Below are 23,274 nucleotides of genomic sequence, written 5' to 3'. Positions count from 1 at the left end.
GAGGGGGTTTGTATTAAATGTTTACTAATATGCACTGTAATAACTTTGTCTCCATGGTGCTACAGATTTAAACAGCAAATTAATTTGTTACATCCATGGGGACTAGGGGAGCTTGGATTCATAACTAGCTCTGAAAGCTAGTATGTTTTGGGTTTTTTTTTAGGGTGGCGGAATTGTGTTTTGCATTAACTATGTTTTACTTATAGGCACTGTAATAACTTTGTCTCCATGGTGCTACAGATTTAAACACAAATTAATTTATTGTTACATCCATGGGGACTACGGGAGCTTGGATTCATAACTAGCTGTGAAAGCTAGTATGTTTTTTGGGGAGGGGTTTGGGTGGGGGATGGGTGTTTTGCATTAACTATGTTTTACTAATAGGCACTGTAATAACTTTGTCTCTTAGGTGCGCTACATTACATATTTGAACAGCACATGTATTTACTGTTACATCCATGGGGATTAGGGGAGCTTAGATTCATAACTAGCTGGGAAAGCTAGTATGGTCATCTGTATTGGTCCATAGAGAATATTTTTAATTTTTTAGGATGGGGGAGGGAGATTGCATTAAATATGAAGTTTACTAATACGCACTGTAATCACTTTGTCTCCTAGGTGTGCTACAGATATTTGAACAGCAAGTTTCTTATTTAGTGTTACATCCATAGGGGCTGGAGGAGCTTAGATTTAAGAACTCTCAGGGAAAGCTTTGCAGCAACCCCTGGGAACTGAATGGTCAGCCATATTGGTCATTATAGAATTTTTTTTTTATTTTTTTTTTAGAATGAGGAGGGGGTTTGCATTTATATATGAGGTTTACCAAAACGCACTGTAATAACTTTTGTCTCCTAGGAGTGCGATTGATTTGAACAGAAAGTTTCTTAGTGTTACATCTATGTGGACTGGGAGAGCTTAGATTCATAACTAGTAGGGAAAGCTAGTATGTTTTTTTAGGGTGGGAGAGGGGGTTTCCTAAAATATGTTTACTAATATGCCCTGTAATTACTTTGTCTCCTAGGTGCTTCAGAATTGAACAGCAAATTTATTTGGTGTTACATCCACGGGGACTAGAGGAGCTTAGATTCATAATTAGCTGGGAAAGCTTTGCAACCCCTAGGAACTGAATGGTCAGCCATAGTAGCCAGTATAGAATCTATATATTTTTTGTTTTTATTTTTTATTTTATTTTTTTTTAGGGTGGGGGAGGGGGCTTGCATGAAATAGGTTTACTAATATGCATTGTAATCACTTTTGTTGCAAATTTTAATGTACTTGTCTTCGGCAGGTTCATCATTTTCTGACTACTTGAGGGAGCAGCAGGTGTTTTTTCGGAGGGCCGGGCAGCCGCTGCCTTGGATCGGATCTTTTTCTCCCCCCGGCATGGTGCCCAGCAGTGGTGGGCCTCGCCTATGATCCCGCGGATATGCGTCCATCTGCAGACGGAAGTGTCCTGAGGTCAGCAGCTTCTTGTCTCCGTATTCTCCGGTTTACCTTTTTAACTTATTTCTTTGTAGTCATTTTTTTAATAAATTTACGTTTGATAAATCTTCTACTAATTTGTGCATGCTGCTGTTTTACACTGAAACCCCATATAAATTGTTTCTTTACATACCGATCTCTTGTAGAGCTTATGCTCATACACAGCGTCTAATTTGTAGAAACTGAGCTGCAGTGTAAAGTATGGGGGAAGAAAGAGGGGGCTGATTTTGGTCTGATTTCAATAAACCATGCAGGTATTTTGGGTTGGGGGAAGGGGGCATTTTCTGCTCTAGCAATGGTCCTCAGAGAGCGGAAATGGCTGTCTGGCCTTTAAGTAGGATGAAGCTTATTGTACTGTGGCCCTTGAGGGACAAAAAGCTCTGGCATGAAGTCTGGCCCCATGGAAACGTGGGCTGTCCCTGGGAATTGAGGTGGGTCGGTGAGCGCCCCGGCCCCTGCGAGGTGAGGTGGGACGGTGAGTACCCTGGATGATGGTGAGGTGGGTTGGTGAGTCCCCCTGGGAGGTGAGGTGGGTTGGTGAGTGCCCCTGGGAGGTGAGGTGGGTTAGGGAGTGCCCCTGGGAGGTGAGGTGGGTTAGGGAGTGCCCCTGGGAGGTGAGGTGGGTTAGGGAGTGCCCCTGGGAGGTGAGGTGGGTTAGGGAGTGCCCCTGGGAGGTGAGGTGGGCTGGTGAGTGCCCCGGCCCCTGGAAGGTGAGGTGGGTTAGGGAGTGCCCCTGGGAGGTGAGGTAGCCAAGTGAGTGCCCCGGCCCCTGGGAGGTGAGGTGGGCCGGTGAGGGCCCTGGCCCCTGGGAGGTGAGGTGAGCCGGTGAGGGCCCTGGCCCCTGGGAGGTGAGGTGGGCCGGTGAGGGCCCTGGCCCCTGGGAGGTGAGGTGGGCCGGTGAGGGCCCCGGCCCCTGGGAGGTGAGGTGGGTCGGTGAGGGCCCTGGCCCCTGGGAGGTGAGGTGGGCCGGTGAGGGCCCTGGCCCCTGGGAGGTGAGGTGGGCCGGTGAGGGCCCCGGCCCCTGGCTGGTGAGGTGGGCCGGCGAGCGCCCCGGCCCCTGGCTGGTGAGGTGGGCCGGCGAGCGCCCCGGCCCCTGGCTGGTGAGGTGGGCCGGCGAGCGCCCCGGCCCCTGGCTGGTGAGGTGGGCCGGCTAGCGCCCCGGCCCCTGGCTGGTGAGGTGGGCCGGTGAGCGCCCCGGCCCCTGGCTGGTGAGGTGGGCTGGCAGCTTGAGCTCTGCCCCTGGGGTAGCGGTGGGGCGGCCTCTTCTCGTTGTGCTGTAATGTTGTAATGACAGGAGTCACTAGGAGCAGATAAGCAGTCGGGCAGCAGCTCCGGCATTCTCCGTGCAGATTGTTGGTAAACCCCGGTGACTTCTCCGCTGTGTAAACATATTCTCCTTTTTATTAAGTGTTTTGCTTGGCTGCTCCCATTTTCTGCGCGGTTGCTTCCTTCAGCGCCTCCGTACCCAATACCAGCAGCTGATCGGCCATTCACCCGCCTCGCATTACCCTTGTATGTGGAGCGTACCGCCGCCGCTCCCCCCGTCCTCTGCCCATCAGCACCTTCCATCATGTTGTGTGATCTCAGAGATGGAGATTTTCCGGCTCCGTTCCTCCTGGGGTAAATGATTGTAAGCTCACGTTACTGATTATCATGTAGCTACAGGATTGACTGGCGTGCGCCGAAGAGATACCCGAGACGTGCGCGAAGACAGATCACGCTGGTAGCGGCTTCAGGCAGCCGGAATGCATAGTGCAGCAGTTAAAAGTTGTGTTCGGCACCCTTTTATGGGGTCGTGCCTTACAGAACATGTATATCGTAGCCACCATTTTGGTGATAAACATACGATCCGTAGGGGTCCGACCGCAAAGACCCAAACCGATGAGGTGGGTGCATCGGCTCACTGCAGCTCCAATCATAGAGGGAACCATCTGAGGATCGGAAGCTTGGACCCCCCCAGCAGTCTGATATTTGTCATCCCATGGATAGGTCATATACAGTGTCATGCAATAGTTTGGACACCCCTGGTCAAAATGACTTTGTCACGGGTGACCCAGTCCTGTGGTGTCCATCTATAGAAGGTCACAGCGTTTCGCTGAGCAAACTCCTCCCTGACCTTTTGTTGTTCTTGCTTGGTGTATTTAGTAGCTTATGTATCTCTGCTTGGTTTTCATCCCTTTTCCTTTAGGACCCTGTGGAGTTCCTCAACTTTCCAGCTGTTTTTTAATCAGCACCCCCCTTGGTGTTTTCGGGGTCAGCCAGGGTCAGGTATCCTGCTCGGTGCATAGGTGTGGAACCTATCTACTGTGGTGAGGGAAGCCAGGGCCAGCAGTAGGCTTGGTCAGGGGTCACCATCTCCTCCTTCCCCTAGACACGGTCTCCCTTCCCTATCTCCGTTTTCTTCGTACTTCCCCCGAGACTATTATTATGAACAGTTAAGCAACTTGAAGATGAAACGATCTCTAAAAGGCGTAAAGTTATAGATGACACATTTCCTTTGTGTTTTAGGCAAAAAAAATATTAGTTTCATCTTTTACATTTGAAAATAAAAAATGAAAATGGACCAATCCAAAAGTTTGGGTAAGCACCCCCTTTGGCAAGTATCACAGCTTGTAAATGCTTTTTCTAGCAGCAAAGTCTTTAAGTTCTTGATTGAGGGAGTCTTCCAGTTCTTTGAGATTCCTGCCTCGTTTTCCAGTTCTGTGAGATTCCTGCCTCGTTTTCTAGTTCTGTGAGATTCCTGGCTTGTCTTCCAGTTCTGTGAGATTCCTGGCTTGTCCTCCAGTTCTGTGAGATTCCTGCCTTGTCTTCCAGTTCTGTGAGATTCCTGCCTTGTCTTCCAGTTCTGTGAGATTCCTGGCTTGTCTTCCAGTTCTGTGAGATTCCTGCCTTGTCTTCCAGTTCTGTGAGATTCCTGGCTTGTCTTCCAGTTCTGTGAGATTCCTGGCTTGTCTTCCAGTTCTGTGAGATTCCTGGCTTGTCCTCCAGTTCTGTGAGATTCCTGCCTTGTCTTCCAGTTCTGTGAGATTCCTGCCTTGTCTTCCAGTTCTGTGAGATTCCTGGCTTGTTTTCCAGTTCTGTGAGATTCCTGGCTTGTCTTCCAGTTCTGTGAGATTCCTGGCTTGTCTTCCAGTTCTTTGAGATTCCTGACTCGTCTTCCAGTTCTGTGAGATTCCTGGCTTGTCTTCCAGTTTTGTGAGATTCATGCCTCGTTTTCCAGTTCTGTGAGATTCCGGGTTTGTTTTCCAGTTCTGTGAGATTCCTGGCTTGTCTTGCATGCTCTGCTTTTTTGAGGTCTAGCCACAGATTTTCCACGATGTTGAGATCAGGGGTCTGTGAGGGACATTGTAAAACCTTCAGCTTGAGGTTTGAGGTCGTCTGTTGTGGATTTTGAGATGCGTTTAGGATCATCATCCATTTGTAGTAGTCAGCCTCTCCGCCACGCCTCTCTTCGCCTCTCCAGCTTTCTTACAGATGGTGTTATGTTTCCATCAAGAATTTGTTGGAATTTCACTGAATCCATTCTTCCCTCTACCTGTGAAATGTTCCCCATGCCATTGGCTGCAACACAACCCCAAAGCTTGATTGATCCACGTCCATGCTTAATGGTTGGCGAGATATTCTTTTTTCTGAAATCTGTGGGGGGGGGTTTCTCCACACATACCTTTTGATTATTGTGGCCAGAGATCTCAATTTTAACCTAATCTGACAACAGGATTAGTTTCCACAATGCCTCAGGCTTGTTAGATGTTCTTATACAGGCATCTGACACTGAATTTTATGGTGGGGATGCAGGAGAGTTTTTCTTCTGATGACTCTTCCATGAAGGCCATATTTGTGCAGGTGTCTCTGAACAGTAGAACAATGTACCACAACTCCAGAGTCTGCTAAATCTTCCTGAAGGTCTTTTACAGTCATGCAGGGGGTTCGATTTACCTCTCTAGCAATCCTACGAGCAGCTCTCACAGAAATTTTTCTTGGTCTTCAAGACCTTATCTTGACCGCCACTGTTCCTGGTAACGGCCATTGCTTAATTACATTTCAAACTGAGGAAATAACAACTTGAAAACGATTTGCTATTGTCTTATAGCCTTCTCCTGCTTTGTTGGCCTCCACCATTTCCATTTTCAGAGTGCTAGGCAGCTGCTTAGAAGAACCCATGGCTGCTGCTTTTCTTTCACAAGGTTAGAGAAGCCTAAAATGCAAAGGAATGTGTCCTCTTTAACTTTTATACCTTTTTTAGAGATCATTTCATCTTTAACTTGTTTAACTATTCACAATAATAGTAAGTTTGACCAAGGGTGTCCAAACTATTACATGCCACTCTGTTTTCCTTAAACATTAAAGGATATGGACTCCTTTTTGTGATGCTTGTTGGTTTTATTCTTGTGTCGCATGTCGGTGAAGCCGGTATAAAAAGGATGGGGGGCCGTGTACCAGGATGAGGGATCGTGAGTACCAGGATGGGGACAATGTACACCAGCGGCATCGTGCAGATGTGGTAATGAGGGCACAGGTGCTACGTCCTGTCCCATGTGTGCCTCTCCTATTAGGGGCCTATGTCCGGACATTCACCCTTGACCCCTGGCACTTCCGAAATACACAGCGAGTCAGATTCGGATCCAAGACCCCTTTACCCCGAGCTGAAAAGAAGGATAAATCTGTGCTATTGGAGCGTCTAGATGGCAGGCGGCCCCCACCGTGTCCTTGGCAATGAGACAATGAGATTCCTAATGCCTCTATTGTAAGCGGCGGCTGCTATATATAAGCTACTGTCACTGTATAATAAGCCGGGGGGGGGGTGTACTCATTAATCTGCATGTGCCTAGGATGTTCAGTTCCTCTTCCTTTTTTTTCCCCTCCTCAGTCAATTTCCTTTTTTTTTTTCATTTTTATTTTGACATTTGAGTAAATATAAAATCCTTACCAACCATTTCCAGGACCTTCTCACCCCCAGAAGCCGAAAACTGATGCTCTCCCTGGATTTAAAGGGCAATAAAATGAAAGAAACATTTAATCCCCGGAGCACTTTCCATGATTCCTTGAGTTTATTATATCACTATTGATGATAAATGGCGAGCAGTCATTAATCCGTTTCTCCTGGGCGAGGCCTCCATTAGTTAGTTGCTTCCCCCACTCTAGTGTGTTTGATACAGGAAGTTTTAGGAAGGGGTGGGGCTTAATGGTAAGTGTCTGACAATGGTGGGGCTTGGGAAAGATGTCTGACGAGGGGTGGGGCTTGGGAAAGGTGTCTGACAATGGTGGGGCTTGGGAAAGGTGTCTGGTGAGGGGTGGGGCTTGGGAAAGGTGTCTGGCGAGGGGTGGGGCTTGGGAAAGGTGTCTGGCGAGAAGTGGGGCTTGGGAAAGGTGTCTGGCGAGGGGTGGGGCTTGGGAAAGGTGTCTGGCGAGGGGTGGGGCTTGGGAAAGGTGTCTGGCGAGGGGTGGGGCTTGGGAAAGGTGTCTGACAATGGTGGGGCTTGGGAAAGATGTCTGGCGAGAAGTGGGGCTTGGGAAAGGTGTCTGGCGAGGGGTGGGGCTTGGGAAAGGTGTCTGGCGAGGGGTGGGGCTTGGGAAAGGTGTCTGGCGAGGGGTGGGGCTTGGGAAAGGTGTCTGGCGAGGTGTGGGGCTCGGGAAAGGTGTCTGGCGAGGGGTGGGGCTCGGGAAAGGTGTCTGGCGAGGGGTGGGGCTCGGGAAAGGTGTCTGGCGAGGGGTGGGGCTCGGGAAAGGTGTCTGGCGAGGGGTGGGGCTTGGGAAAGGTGTCTGGCGAGGGGTGGGGCTTGGGAAAGGTGTCTGACAATGGTGGGGCTTGGGAAAGATGTCTGGCGAGAAGTGGGGCTTGGGAAAGGTGTCTGGCGAGGGGTGGGGCTTGGGAAAGGTGTCTGGCGAGGGGTGGGGCTTGGGAAAGGTGTCTGGCGAGGTGTGGGGCTCGGGAAAGGTGTCTGGCGAGGGGTGGGGCTCGGGAAAGGTGTCTGGCGAGGGGTGGGGCTCGGGGAAGGTGTCTGGCGAGGGGTGGGGCTCGGGGGAAGGTGTCTGGCGAGGGGTGGGGCTCGGGGGGAAGGTGTCTGACGAGGGGTGGGGCTCGGGGGAAGGTGTCTGGCGAGGGGTGGGGCTCGGGGGAAGGTGTCTGACGAGGGGTGGGGCTCGGGGGAAGGTGTCTGACGAGGGGTGGGGCTCGGGGGAAGGTGTCTGACGAGGGGTGGGGCTCGGGGAAGGTGTCTGACGAGGGGTGGGGCTCGGGGAAGGTGTCTGACGAGGGGTGGGGCTCGGGGAAGGTGTCTGACGAGGGGTGGGGCTCGGGGAAGGTGTCTGACGAGGGGTGGGGCTCGGGGAAGGTGCCTGACGAGGGGTGGGGCTCGGGGAAGGTGCCTGACGAGGGGTGGGGCTCGGGGAAGGTGCCTGGCGAGGGGTGGGGCTCTGGGAAGGTGCCTGGCGAGGGGTGGGGCTTGACGAAGGTGCCTGGCGAGGGGTGGGGCTTGACGAAGGTGCCTGAAATTAAGTTTTGCTTGAGGAAGGTTCCTGTCAATAGTTGGGGCTTGGGGGAAGGTGTCTGGCATGGGGCAGGGCTTGGGGAAGATGTCCACTCCTGTGTTATATGCCCCCACTCTTTGGTTATGGATTGGAGATTGTGCGGAGGGATCAGGAGATTAGGGCAAAGATGTAATCTCCAGACCTCAACCTGCCCTCTCCTTACATCTCTGCCCTAATCTCCTGATTCCTCCCCACATTTATGGAAAGGAAAGGTCATGAATGGAGATTACATATGGGGCGGTATCAGGAGAATAGGGCACAAATGTAAGGAAAAGACAGGTTATAGTCTGGAGATTACATCTGTGCCCTAATCTCCTGATTCCTCCCCACATAATCTCCATACATGGCCTGTCCTCTCCATAAATCTCTGCTCCAATCTCCTGTTACCTCCCCACGTGTAATCTCCATTTATAACCTTTCTTTGCCATAAATGTGGGGAGGAATCAGCAGATTAGGCCAGAGCTGTAAGTAGCCAGGTCATGCTCTGGAGATTACATGTGAGAGATATCAGAGTGGGATAGCGGTGTATGGAGGGGACGGTATGGCGATCAGCCTTGTGTTTTGGAGTTTGCTGGCCAGTTCCTCTCTTGCCCCTTTGTTAGCCGCCGTATCCCTGTCTTTTCACATTCCTGTAGTGAAAAGTATATAATATCCCGCTTGTATCTTGCTTTATGGTGACTAATAATATTTGCTTGTTGTCTGAAATGTTTATTTTTTCCTTTTCCCTGTTGTTGTAGAGCAATTACCATGCAATCATTAATCAGCCCGAGCCCTGTATACACCATACGAGTGACAAAATGCGTTGTCCGCTCATTTTTCATGATAACCGAAGTCCCCGATGTCGGGCCGGTGACGCTTCTGCCGCCGTCGTCTCAAGCACTTGTTCTAAAAGGTTTTCCCGTTTTTATGTACAGTATATACATACAAACAAAATTGTTGGAGTTGCGGAGTCGGTGTCCATTTTGGTGGGAGTCGGTATAAAATGGACCAACTCCTAAAATATATAATAAATTGGGTACAGCGGCTCAATGCAGTATGTGCTGAATATTTTTTTTTCATAAGAATTTGGGAAAGTTATGAAATGTCCTATAAATAAATGTCTGTTCTATTCCTGATCAAATAATCTTGGCTTTTAGTTGAGATGAATCTGTGCTGCACTTTATGTACTTATGTACAAAAGCAGGATGAGCGTACTACATGACTGCGAAGAGCAAGAGGATTTGGGTCCTGCCAGTGCTACTGCTGCCAGATCATCAGCCTCCTCAGATGAGGATTTGGGTCCTACCAGGGCTACTGCTGCCTTATCTTCAGCCTCATCAGATGAGAACTCGGGTCCTGTCAGCACTACTGCTGTCACATCTTCAGCCTCATCAGATGAGAACTCGGGTCCTGTCAGCTCAGCCTCATCAGATGAGGACTTGGGTCATATCAGGGCTACTGCTGCCACATCAGCCTCCTCAGATGATGACTTGGGTCCTGTCAGGGCTACTACTGCCACATCATCAGATGAGGACTTGGGTCCTGCCAGGGTTACTGCTGCCATATCTTCAGCCTCATCAGATGAGAACGCTGGTCCTGTCAGCGCTACTGCTGCCACATCTTCAGCCTCATCAGATGAGGACTTGGGTCCTGCCAATGCTACTGCTGCCGTATCTTCAGCCTCATCAGATGAGTTTAATTTTGAAAAGTATTTGGACGACATAGAGCAGCAAAGCATTGTCTCAGGGAAAAAAAGATTCCACTCCCATAGCAAACATATTAACCAGATTTCAGTAAAATTTTTCATGTGCTATCAAAGAAGTAGAAGAGTTCAACCGTTCATCAAAACTGACCGTGCATGAGGCAATTTCTTTATACTCTGAGATTGTTAGAGATGTTGCCCATGGGGTCACCGCTTTGCACCAACCCAAGTTAATGTAGAGAGGCAGTTCTCAAGCCTTAAAATAATTAGGTTATATTTGAGGTTCTCTATGTAAAGTAGGATCTAATTTAGCACTTTTTAATAATAATATAATAATAATATAATATATTATTAATATTTATTCCTTTAGTTAAACATGAGCCATGTATGAGGGAGTGGTGGAGTCTGAGTCAGGGAAATTGAGGAGTCTTGAGTCGGAGGTTTGGCTTACCAACTCCACAGCCCTGAAGAAAGCCCCCCCCAATGGTCACTGAAATAACTTGAAACTGCCAAAAGTAATTTTCTGTTGAAATTTAATGACTATGAACTAATCTCAGACTTTTGCTCCTGAACTGTGGTTGAGCAGAGAAGAAAAAAACTACAAAAAATGTCTTGGACAAAAATGCTAATTCCCTTTTAGAATAGATTAAAAATAATTTGACCACAGCAACATGTGAAACTAAGATGTGTCCTATAATTACCATCACAGGTGTCTACAGACTTGTAATGAGTCCATCTGCCTGTTTGAGGGGTGAAAAGTAGTCATTGTGCTATTTTATCTTACCGCAGTGAAGATGGAGCAAAGAAAGCTCTAGAGAGAGTTGTCTCAGGAGATTAAAATGAAAATTTAGAGTCAAAGATGTTAAGATGTTACAGATAAAGAATATAAGACATCGCCACACAACTTGATGTTCCTATTACTACAGCTGTACATATTATTGAGAAGTTTAAGGTCTAAGCGACTGTAGCCGACCTCCCTGCACATGGGTGGAAGAGGAAAACTGATGACAAATTGAAGAAACTGATAATACGAACGTTTACAGCCAAAAACTACTTCCACAGAGATTAGACGGCCAAGAGCAAAGCACCGGACTCTTCTGAAGTGACTTCTATGAGCCTTAATCTAAACCCTACAGAACATCTGTGGAAGGAGCTGAGACCTGCAGTCTGGAGAAGACATCTTCACACCTGAGAGACTAGGAGCTGAGTCTTGCAGTCTGGAGAAGATGCCTTGACACCTGAGACACAAGGAGCTGAGACTTGCAGTCTGGAGAAGATGCCTTGACACCTGAGACACAAGGAGCTGAGACCTGCAGTCTGGCGAAGATGCCTACACACCTGAGACACAAGGAACTGAGACCTACAGTCTGGAGAAGATGCCTTCACACCTGAGACACAAGGAGCTGAGACCTGCAGTCTGGAGAAGATGCATTCACACCTGAGACACAAGGAGCTGAGACCTGCAATCTGGAGAAGATGCCTTCACACCTGAGACCTGCAGTCTGGCGAAGATGCCTACACACCTGAGACACAAGGAGCTGAGACCTGCAGTCTGGAGAAGATGCCTTCACACCTGAGACACAAGGAGCTGAGACCTGCAATCTGGAGAAGACTCCTTCACACCTGAGACATAAGGAGCTAAGGCCTGCAGTCTGGAGAAGATGCCTTCACACCTGAGACACAAGGAGCTGAGACCTGCAATCTGGAGAAGATGCCTTCACACCTGAGACCTGCAGTCTGGCGAAGATGCCTACACACCTGAGACACAAGGAACTGAGACCTACAGTCTGGAGAAGATGCCTTCACACCTGAGACACAAGGAGCTGAGACCTGCAATCTGGAGAAGACTCCTTCAAACCTGAGACATAAGGAGCTAAGGCCTGCAGTCTGGAGAAGATGCCTTCACACCTGAGACACAAGGAGCTGAGACCTGCAATCTGGAGAAGATGCCTTCACACCTGAGACACAAGGAGCTGAGACCTGCAATCTGGAGAAGACTCCTTCACACCTGAGACACAAGGAGCTGAGACCTGCAGTCTGGAGAAGATGCCTTCACACCTGAGACACAAGGAGCTGAGACCTACAGTCTGGAGAAGATGCCTTCACACCTGAGACACAAGGAGCTGAGACCTGCAATCTGGAGAAGACTCCTTCACACCTGAGACATAAGGAGCTAAGGCCTGCAGTCTGGAGAAGATGCCTTCACACCTGAGACACAAGGAGCTGAGACCTGCAATCTGGAGAAGACTTCTTCACACCTGAGACATAAGGAGCTGAGACCTACAGTCTGGAGAAGATGCCTTCACACCTGAGACATTGAAAATTGCTTTTGTTACTTTCAAGGTATTTCATTGACCATTATTGGCTTTTCTTTAACAGAAGGCACCGATGGTTGGGGTCCCCTTTAAGTGATATTGTGGAGATCTTCATGTCTTTGGCTACATTTATGCTGCACGTTGCGAGAACGGCAACCACAGACCTATTTTAAGGACTGGGATTTAGAATTAACGCTGCCTGTACACACACAATGTAATGGAGCCACTTACACCCCTGTTTTTTCGGGGTTTTATGGATGCATGTGTCTGATTAGTCACATATAGTGCATCTTTAATACAGTATGGCACATGGAAGCAGAAACGGACTGACTCTATAAAAGGGGTTAAGTGCAATATGAGAGTATTCGGAGAGGATAACACCATAACACCTTACAGCTGTGGAGGCCGGGGGAGCGATGGAGCGTCCTTGAGTCGGGGCTGGAATGTCGGAGTGATGATAAGCGGCCTGGTGAGACGGAGGGACCCGCTATATTCTGTGCTCCTGTGTGAAGGGTTATGTCCGGTCACCAATTAAGCTAATATTCCGTCCTTTTTACCAGCCCTCTGTGTAGCTGCAGAGGTAACCATAATTGCTAATGACTGTGAGATCTGCAGCACATGAGAAATATATTGCAGGGCGTTTTTTGGGGTTTGTTTACCATTTTTTTGAAAATCAATCTCCATAAGTGCAAATTTACGTTACTGGAAGGTAATTGTCGCTCCTACATGTAACCAACATCACAAGAGGGAACCCACGATCACACAAACAATCACAAATAGCCGCGCCGTCAGCCGTGCCGTCAGTCTTTTTATCGGCAGTGGATCCACAGCTCATCCCCTTGTGTTGCTGGATTGCAGTTGCCATGTGTTGGGATTATTGCCCCAAGTAAAATACCCTACAAAGGTGATGTACATCATCATTCAGAAGTATTTTTTATTATTGCTCATTTGCGCACTGACAGGCGGACCCCTCACCCCTGTAACCTCTGCAGTGTGTGGTATTTGGTCTGAGCACTGACAGGTGGACCCCCCCCACCCCCTGTACCCGTACCCTCTGCAGTAATGTTGGCCGCACTGTTGCCTCTATTCTGAATAGACAACCTCTGGATATGACGCTGATAACGTGCACTCGGCTTCTGTGGTCGGCCATGGCGAGGGCTGTTATGAGTGGATCCTGTCTGGTTATACCGCTGTATGGTCTTGGCCACCGTGCTGCAGCTTAGTATCAGGGTGGTGACTGTCTTATAGCCTCGGCTATCTTTTTATGTAGAGCAATAAATCTTTTTTCCGATCCTCAGACACTTCTTTGCCATGAGGAGCCATGCTGAGCTTTCAGTGACCAGTATAAGAGTGTGTGAGAGAGAACACCAAATGTAACACCCCTGCCAGCCATGTACACCTGAGATCTCGTAACACTGAGTCACATGACAGTTTGATCATTTTCACTTAGGGGTGTACTCACTTTTGTGATACAATGTGCATGTGTGTGTATAGATTTATTACCTTTGTAACAAAATACTTGTTACTAATTCGTTTTTCTGTCTTATTTGCAGTCTGCCAGAAACCATGTCCCATTATACGGATGAGCCCAGGTTTACCATAGAGCAGATAGACCTGCTGCAGCGCCTACGACGCACGGGAATGACCAAACACGAGATCCTCCACGCCCTGGAGACGTTGGAGCGCCTGGACCAAGAACACAGCGATAAGTTTGGAAGGAGATCAAACTACGGCAGCAGCACCTACAGCACCAACAACGTCCCGGCGTTGTCCTCCACCGCCACCGCCTCCACACAGACCCTCCATTGTGGCATGTCCCCCTCACCCAGCAACAGCTGCGACACTTCCCCGCAACCTTGCACTACTAACCAGAACGGGAGAGAGAGCAGCGAGCGGCTCCCAACCTCCAACGGCAAGCTGTCCCCCACGCGCTACCACACCAACAGCATCGGCCCAAGGTCGTACAGCTTCGAGGCTTCCGAGGAGGACCTGGACATAGACGATAAGGTTGAGGAGCTCATGAGGTCAGTACCGGGTGTTCCTTGCAATGCTAAAATCTAACCCCTGGTTCTTGTTCACAAGCTTAATAATTCCCCAATCCTTTTGTCTTGGTGGTGGTTGGGTGCATTGGTCAACTGTAAGACATTTACCGATGGTCTCCGACCCTTGAGGCGTCCTCTTCTGCTAAAGTTGTTCAGGATTAGTTGTCTTTATTTTCGTAAAGCTGGTTGACGACCAATATGGCTGCCAGAAGAGGGATTGCATCCAAGTTGCCGATTCTATACCTCCTTTACCTTGGATAGTCCACTGGTCCTGCCAAAATTTATAAACTTGGCCACCTCAAGTCTAATGTAACTTGGATCCAGGCTACAAAAAATTCCCCCACTGGCTTGGAGTTGTGAACAATAACCAAGGATAGTCGTAGTCTCCTACCACCACCCATCTGGATGCAGCGCAGGGTGCTACGTGGTGTGCGCAGGCACAGGAGGAGGTGACGTCACAGTCCCTCCAGAAGGACCGCTACAGTCTGTGATGGCTGCAGCGGTCAGGTTACTTCCCGATGACACGCTGCTCAAGAAACTGGTGGAAAGGGGACTTCTCGTATTTCTGTGCCGGTACAGACCATGCAGAGCCCGGCACTGGATCCAGGCGGGTGATGTCAGTTGAGTATTTTCAGGTGGTGGGGTTTTTTATTTTTTAGGGGGTTTGTGGCCTGACAGCCCCTTTAAGAAACATCTTGGCCAGATGATGACTCCCTCATATTCTTATTTACTGAGGGTTTTTTTGCCTTTTAGATGGAACATTGATGGTTTTCCTCTTGGCTCTCAGTTCGGTTATGTCCCGTATTTCGATCCCCCTCGGTATCTGGCCTGTGTTACAGGAGACGTTGGCCTCATTTGTGATTCCTTATTGGAGCTTTGCCCAAGAAGAAGCCGTATATCTGAGCAGATCTATTTCTAATTGTGTTCGGCTCACTATTTAAGCTGTATTGCTTCTGACACCACATTTTGGTCTCCGGTCAGTAAATCACCTATAGAAGCCTTCAGGACTGACGTCTAGGCCAGAGCCGGTACAGATAGACCTTAGCGGAGGGCGGCCGGTCTGTGATGAGCGTCCCAGGCCATGGTGCACACTTGGACTGATCAGATATTTGCTGAAGTCTGCAGCACCACAAGGTCCTAGGAATGGTTATCGTAGTTGGCGATGCCCCAGACAGTCTTATGCATTCATATCTATAATGACACATCTGCAGGTTTTTCCCTCCGCTGTCTATACAGACACATCTGCAGGTTTTTCCCTCTGCTCTCTATACAGACACATCTGCAGGTTTTTCCCCTCCGCTTTCTATACACACATCTGCATATTTTTCCCTCCGCTCTCTATATAAAGACACATCTGCAGGTTTTTCACCTCCATTCTCTATACAAACACATCTGCAGGTTTTTCCCTCTACTCTCTATAAAGACACATCTGCAGGTTTTCCCTCCGCTCTCTATACACACACATCTGCAGGTTTTTCCCTCCGCTCTCTATACAGACACATGTGCAGGTTTTTCCCTCCGCTCTCTATTCAGACACATGTGCAGGTTTTTCCCTCCGCTCTCTATTCAGACACATTTGCAGGTTTTCCCCTCCGCTCTCTATACAGACACATCTGCAGGTTTTCCCCTCCGCTCTCTATACAGACACATGTGCAGGTTTTTCCCTCCGCTCTCTATTCAGACACATGTGCAGGTTTTTCCCTCCGCTCTCTATACAGACACATCTGCAGGTTTTTCCCTCCGCTTTCTATTCAGACACATGTGCAGGTTTTTCCCTCCGCTCTCTATACAGACACATCTGCAGGTTTTTCTCACTATCTGACATGAAATCAGAATAAACCTTTCCCGTTTTAGGTCAATTAGGAACCAAAATTATTTCGATTTGCCAAATGCCGTAATAATGAGGGAGGGAGAGAATGTTTCCAGGCATTTTTCTTCCTTTCTGCACAGTGCAGTTCCCTCCATGTCATTAGTATTTGGTGCCATTGCCCTTACACTGTGTGACTTGGGTGAAATGTTTTGGATCCTTCCAGAAGCTTCTCACAATATTTGGTGGAATTTGGGCCGATTCCTCCTGACAGATCTGGTGTAACTGAGCCATGTTTGTAGGTCGCCGCTCACTTCAGCCTTTTCAGCTTTGCCCATAAATTTTCTATAGGATTGAGATCAGGGCTTTGTGATGGCCACTCCAAAACATTGACTTTGTTATCCTTAAGCCACTTTGTAACCACTTTGGCAGTAGCTTCGGGTCATTGTCCTTTTGGAAGATCCATTTCCGCTGAAGCTTTAAGTTCCTGGCTGATTTCTTGAGATGTTCTTCAGTATTGCTACATAATCTCCTTCCTCATTATGCCATCTATTTCTTTGTCGCTCTATTGGGAGACCCAGACAATTGGGTGTATAGGCTATGCCTCCGGAGGCCGCACAAAGTATTACACTCAAAAGTGTTAAGCCCCTCCCCTTCTGCCTATACACCCCCCGTGCTCCCACGGGCTCCTCAGTTTTTTGCTTTGTGCGAAGGAGGTCAGACACGCACAGCACAGCTCCACAGATTAGTCAGCAGCAGCTGCTGACTATGTCGGTTGGAAGAAAAGTGGGCCCATATAGGGCCCCCAGCATGCTCCCTTCTCACCCCACTCTTGTCGGCGGTGTTGTTAAGGTTGAGGTATCCATTGCGGGTACAGAGGCTGGAGCCCACATGCTGCTTTCCTTCCCCATCCCCCTCAGGGCTCTGGGTGAAGTGGGATCCTATCGGTCTCCAGGCACTGAGACCGGGCTTCATCCACAACTCCTGTGGAGCCTGCTGGATAGGAGCCGGGTACAGTTCAGGGACATGGCCCTGCTACGTGAAGGTACTCTGTATCCCTGTGGGGACCGCACACGGCAACACCTCAGCTTTGCTGGGTGTGCTAGTGCACCGGGGACCGCGGCGCTGACCGGGTTAAACTGTGCCATTACACACTCAGCGTTGCTGAGTGTGTTTATATGTAGGGGCTACCGCGCTAACCACCGCTGCCATGGGAAACTGCGGCGCGGCTGGGACTTGTAGTTCGACGGGGACTTCGGCGTCGGCCGCGCTTTTACGGCGGCCACGCGTATACTCGAGTCCCCGGCTTGCTTGCGGCCTAGTTTCCCTTTCTCCCGCCCTCAGCCCTGACAGGCAGGGGAAGGGCGGGACGCTGCACGGAACGAGCAGCACTGAGGGCTGGAGTATGATTTCCATACTCTACCCCCCTCACTGTGCACAGTGTGAGCACCTCGGCCACGGCTCCCTCCTCTCGTCAGGACGCCGCAGCCATTTCCTGTCAGCTCCTACGACGCTGCAGAGAGGGACAAACCCTGAGAGACCCAGACACGGTCTCTGGTGGCCTCATAACCGCTTTAGGCGGATGGTAAGCAGCACCTGTGGTGCTAGCCCCATGGTGCTGTAGTGTATTGGTACATTATTTGTGTACTGTATATAATTTACACTGTATGTGCACAGTTCATTCTGGCTATATACCCTAGTGTGTTACTCAGGGAAAACAATAGCATGGCGCCCACAAAAGGCAGGGGTGCCAAAAACAGGCTTATTATGCTGCCTGCGTCGCTTGTACGACCCAGCTGCCGGCAGGTTCCATTGACCCTCATTGTATGCACTGTTCGGCCCCTGTGACACTTCTTCAGCCAGGGCCTCTGCTAAGAGGGGCCCAGGGGGAGCCACCTGTTGACACTGTCCTAGTGACGGGGACGGAGTTTGCAAAACTCTCTGAGACTATGACTAAGATACTAGAAGCCTTGCAGTCCAGGCCGGTATCTCAGCAAAGGGACTCTGTTGAATCATTGTTCCCTGGCCCCCCTCAGTTGGACCAACAATGTCCTCCCGGGGTATCTCATACATCCCAGACTGAGGGTTCTGACTTAGACCCCAGCCCCAGACCGACTAAGCGGGCTCGCTTAGAATTTCCCTCGACATCATACTGTTCAGGGTCTCAGCGGGGGGAATCTCTGGTTGATAATGCGGAGACAGCTGATCAGGATTCTGATCCTGAGGCCGCTCTCAATCTTAATACTCCAGACGGGGACGCCATAGTGAACGTTCTTATTGCGTCCATCGATCAAATGCTGGATATTTCTCCCTCAGCTCCTCCGGCGGAGGAGTCAACTTCTCTTACACCGAGTATGTTTCTGGACCACTCTGATTTCAGAGAGGCAGTCCAGATTCATCATGCTTGTCCAGATAAGCGGTTTTCTAAGCGCCTTAAGGATACACGTTATCCTTTTCCCCCTGACGTGGTTAAAGGTTGGACTCAGTGTCCCAAAGTGGATCCTCCAATCTCCAGACTGGCGGCTAGATCCATTACCACCCAGACCTCGGCAATTGCGTCTTACGCTATTATTGCTGTCCTGGACTCTGCGAGCCGTACGGCGGTCGTGGCCGCCAATTCGGTGGTACTCCGCAGGACCTTGTGGCTACGGGAATGGAAGGCAGATTTTGCTTCCAAAAAAGCGCTTAACCAGTTTGCCAATTTCTGGCGACAGGCTGTTTGGCGAGCGTCTGGATGAAATCATCACACAATCCAAGGGAAAGGATACATCCTTACCCCAGTCCAAACAGGACATACCCCAACAGAGGAGAGGGCAGTCGAGGTTTCGGTCCTTTCAGGGCGGGGCAGGTCCCAATTCTCCTCGTCCAAAAGGTCTCAGAAAGAACAAAGGAACTCTGATGCATGGCGGTCTAAGTCACGTCCTTAAAAGGCCACCGGAGGCGCCGCTAACAAAGCGGCTTCCTCATGACTTCGACCTCCTCTAGTAGCATCCTCGGTCGGTGGCAGGCTCTCCCGCTTTTGCGACACCTGGCTGCCACAAATAAAAGACCGCTGGGTGAGAGACATTCTGTCTCACGGTTACAAGATTGAGTTCACCTCTCGTCCCCCGACTCGATTCTTCAGGTCATTCCCGCCTCCCTAGCGAGCCGAGGCTCTTCTGCAGGCGCTGTGCACTCTGAAGGCAGAAGGAGTGGTGATCCCGGTTCCTCTTCAGCAACTGAGCCACGGTTTTTACTCCATCTTGTTTGTGGTCCCAAAGGAGGACGGGTCTTTCCGCCCGGTCCTGGACCTGAAACTGCTCAACAAACATGTAAAACCAGACGGTTCAGGATGGAATCCCTCCGCTCCGTCATCGCCTCAATGTACCAAGGAGATCCTTGCGTCGATCGATATCAAAGATGCTTATCTCCACGTACCGATTGCTCCAGAGCCCAGCGCTTCTTGCGCTTCGACATAGGAAACGAACACCTGCAATTCGTGGCACTGCCGTTCGGCCTGGCAACAGCCCCACGGGTTTTTACCAAGGTTATGGCTACTGTAGTAGCGCTCCTACACTCGCAGGGTCACTCGGTGATCCCGTACTTGGATGCTGATCAAGGCACCCTCTCAAGAGGCATGCCAACGCATCCTCGACGCTTCCCTGGAGACTCTCCAGGGTGTCGGGTGGATCATCAATTTTCCAAAGTCAAATCTGACACCGGCCCAATGGCTGACATATCTTGGCATGGAGTTTCATACTCTCTCAGCAATAGTGAAGCTTCCGCTGTTCAAGCAGTAGGCACTACAGAAAGGGGTACAATCTCTCCTTCAAGGCCAGTCACACCCCTTGAGGCGCCTCATGCACTTCCTGGGGAAGATGGTGGCAGCAATGGAGGCAGTCCCTTTCGCGCAGTTTCACCTGCGTCCCCTTCAATGGGACATCCTACGCAAATGGGACAGGAAGCCGACGTCCCTCGACAGGACCGTCTCCCTCTCTCAGGCGACCAAAGCTTCCCTTCGATGGTGGCTTCTTCCCACTTCGTTATCGAAGGGGAAATCCTTCCTACCCCCATCCTGGGAAGTAGTCACGACGGACGCGAGTCTGTCAGGGTGGGGAGCGTTTTTTTCCCCACCACAGGGCTCAGGGTACGTGGACCCAGCAAGAGTCCTCGCTTCAGATCAACGTTCTGGAAATACGGGCAGTGTATCTTGCCCAGAAAGCGTTCCAGCAGTGGCTGGAGGGCAAGCAGATCCGAATTCAGTCGGACATTTCCACAGCGGTGGCATACATCAACCACCAAGGCGGCACACGCAGCCGGCAAGCCTTCCAGGAAGTCCGGCGGATTTTGATGTGGGTGGAAGCCACGGCATCCACCATATCCGCAGTTCACATCCCAGGCGTGGAAAACTGGGAAGCAGATTATCTCAGTTGCCAGGGCATGGACGCAGGGGAATGGTCCCTTCACACGGACGTGTTTTAGGAGATCCGTTGCTGCTGGGGGGTGCCGGACGTCGACCTCATGGCGTCCCGGCACAACAACAAGGTACCAATGTTCATGGCACGGTCTCAAGATCCCAGAGCTCTGGCGGCAGACGCCTTAGTTCAGGATGGTCGCAGTTTCAGCTCCCTTTTGTGTTTCCTCCGCTGGCACTGTTGCCCAGAGTGTTACGCAAGATCAGGACCGACTGCCGCCGCGCCATCCTCGTCGCTCCAGGCTGGCCAAGGAGGTCGTGATACCCGGATCTGTGGCATCTCACGGTCGGCCAACCGTGGGCACTACCAGACCGACCAGACTTGCTATCTCGAGGGCCGTTTTTTCCATCTGAATTCTGCGGCCCTCAACCTGACTGTGTGGCCATTGAGTCCTGGACCCTAGCGTCTTCAGGATTATCTCGAGAGGTCATTGCCACTATGAGACAGGCTAGCAAGATCTACCACAGGACGTGGAAAATTTTCCTGTCGTGGTGCTCTGCTCAGGGTTTTTCTCCCTGCCCTCTTGACTTGCCCACTTTTCTGTCCTTCCTTCAATCTGGACTGGAAAAGGGTTTGTCGCTCGGCTCCCTTAAGGGACAAGTCTCAGCGCTCTGTGTTTTTCCAGAAGCGCCTAGCCAGGCTTCCACGGGTACGCACGTTCCTGCAGGGGGTTTGTCACATCGTTCCTCCTTACAAGCGGCCGTTAGAACCCTGGGATCTAAACAGGGTTCTGATGGTTCTTCAGAAACCACCATTCGAGCCAATGAGAGATATTTCCCTCTCACGACTTTCGCAGAAAGTGGTTTTTCTAGTAGCAGTCACTTCTCTTCGGAGAGTGTCTGAGCTAGCAGCATTGTCGTGCAAAGCTCCTTTCCTGGTGTTTCACCAGGACAAGGTGGTTCTACGTCCGGTTCCGGACTTTCTCCCTAAGGTGGTATCCTCCTTTCATCTTAATCAGGATATCTCCTTACCTTCTTTTTATCCTCATCCAGTTCACCAATGTGAAAAGGATTGGCACTTGTTAGATTGGGTGAGAGCACTCAGACTCTACATTTCTCGTACGGCGCCCCTGCGCCGCTCGGATGCACTCTTTGTCCTTGTCGCTGGCCAGCGTAAAGGGTCACAGGCTTCCAAATCAACCCTGGCTCGGTGGATCAAGGAGCCAATTATCAAAGCCTACCGTTCTGCTGGGCTTCCGGTTACCTCAGGGCTGAAGGCCCATTCTACCAGAGCCGTGGGCGCGTCCTGGGCTTTGAGGCACCAGGCTGCGGCTCAGCAGGTGTGTCAGGCAGCTACCTGGTCGAGCCTGCACACTTTCACGAAGCACTATCAGGTGCATACCTATGCTTCGGCGGATGCCAGCCTAGGTAGACGAGTCCTTCAGGCGGCGGTTGCCCACCTGTAGGAAGAGGCCGTTTTACGGCTCTATTATGAGGTATTATTTTACCCACCCAGGGACTGCTTTTGGACGTCCCAATTGTCTGGGTCTCCCAATAGAGCGACAAAGAAGAAGGGAATTTTGTTTACTTACCGTAAATTCCTTTTCTTCTAGCTCTAATTGGGAGACCCAGCGCCCGCCCCTGTTTTTTTGTGTACACATGTTGTTCATGTTGAATGGTTTCAGTTCTCCGATATTCCTTCGGATTGAAGTTACTTTTAACCAGTTTATAATTCTTTTTCCTCCTTCTTGCTTTTGCACCAAAACTGAGGAGCCCGTGGGAGCACGGGGGGTGTATAGGCAGAAGGGGAGGGGCTTAACACTTTTGAGTGTAATACTTTGTGCGGCCTCCGGAGGCATAGCCTATACACCCAATTGTCTGGGTCTCCCAATTAGAGCTAGAAGAAAAGGAATTTACGGTAAGTAAACAAAATTCCCTTCTTTGTGAAGTGCACCAGTCCCTCCTGCAGCAAAACAACCCCACAACATGATGCTGCCGCCCCCGTGTGTCACAGTTGGGATGGTTTTCTTAAGCTTTCAAGTTTTTTCCCTTTTTTCTCCAAAACGTAACGATGGTCATTATGGCCAAACAGTTCAATTTTAGTGTCATCAGACCACAGGACTTGTCTCCAAAAATTAAGGTCTTTGTTCCTGTGTGCATTTACAAACATTAATCTGTCTTTTTTATGTTTCTTTTGGACTAATGGCTTCTTCCGGGCAGATTGTTCTTTCAGCCCATGTTGAAACAGTGCTCGTTTCACTGTGGATAATGATGCAATCTTACCAGCTTCCGCCAGCATCTTCACAAGGTCTTTTGCTTTTGTTCTTGGGTTGATATGCACATCTCTGACCAAAGCACGTTCATCTCTGGTGCACAGAACCCGTCTCCTTCCTGAGCGGTATGATGGCTGGACATTCCCATCTTGTTTGTACTTGTGTATAATTGTTTGTACAGATGAACGAGGCACCTTCAGGTATCTGGAAATTGCACCCAAGGATGAGCCAGACTTGTGCAACTCCACAATTCTCTTCCGGAGATCTTGGCTGATTTCGTTTGACTTTCCCATGATGCTGCACAAAGAAGCCGCGTGTTTCAGGTGTGCATCAAAACACATCCACAGGTGTGTCTGTAATTAACTCAGATGTTGCCAATAAACCTATCAGAAGCTTCCAAAGACATGACATCATCATATGGGCTGTCCCATATTGTTTAAAGGCACAGTACTCTTAGTGTATGGAAACTTTTGACTTTGCAGAAAGAAATAAAAATACCTTAAAACAGTCTTTCATTTTTCTGGTATTTGGCATTAAAGGGGGTTAACCCCTTCAAGTTGTACAACTCCTTTAGGTATATCTGTTAACCAGGGAGGACAATGAGGACTTGTCAGATCACTTTTTTTGGCCGTTTTCCCTTTAAACGATCATGAATCACATCTGTGTCGCCTGCGACCAGCGCCCGGCTCGCTGATATGGTAGCGCAGGCAGCACTGCTTGCATTATAGATCCGTTTGCTAAACAAATAACGCT

The 23,274-nt window shown here is 49.8% G+C and overlaps 1 protein-coding gene across 4 annotated transcripts in view; it reads left to right on the top strand.

Moving 5' to 3' along the window:
* HMBOX1 (homeobox containing 1) overlaps positions 1 to 23,274 on the top strand; it is a 106,862-nt gene that overhangs the window by 57,020 nt on the left and 26,568 nt on the right. For all 4 annotated transcript variants that reach the window (XM_075341266.1, XM_075341265.1, XM_075341264.1 and 1 more), the window contains exons 2-3: positions 1,289 to 1,458; positions 13,560 to 14,030. In XM_075341266.1, the coding sequence (XP_075197381.1) occupies positions 1,427 to 1,458; positions 13,560 to 14,030 (503 nt within the window). In that variant the 5' untranslated portion in view covers positions 1,289 to 1,426. The remainder of the gene's footprint in view (positions 1 to 1,288; positions 1,459 to 13,559; positions 14,031 to 23,274) is intronic.

The sequence above is a fragment of the Anomaloglossus baeobatrachus genome, chromosome 3 (genome assembly GCF_048569485.1).
Source record: "Anomaloglossus baeobatrachus isolate aAnoBae1 chromosome 3, aAnoBae1.hap1, whole genome shotgun sequence".
Taxonomy (NCBI): Eukaryota; Metazoa; Chordata; class Amphibia; order Anura; family Aromobatidae; genus Anomaloglossus; species Anomaloglossus baeobatrachus.
The sequence above is the reverse complement of the archived record's forward strand: the minus strand, read 5'-3'. Positions and strand labels throughout refer to the sequence as shown.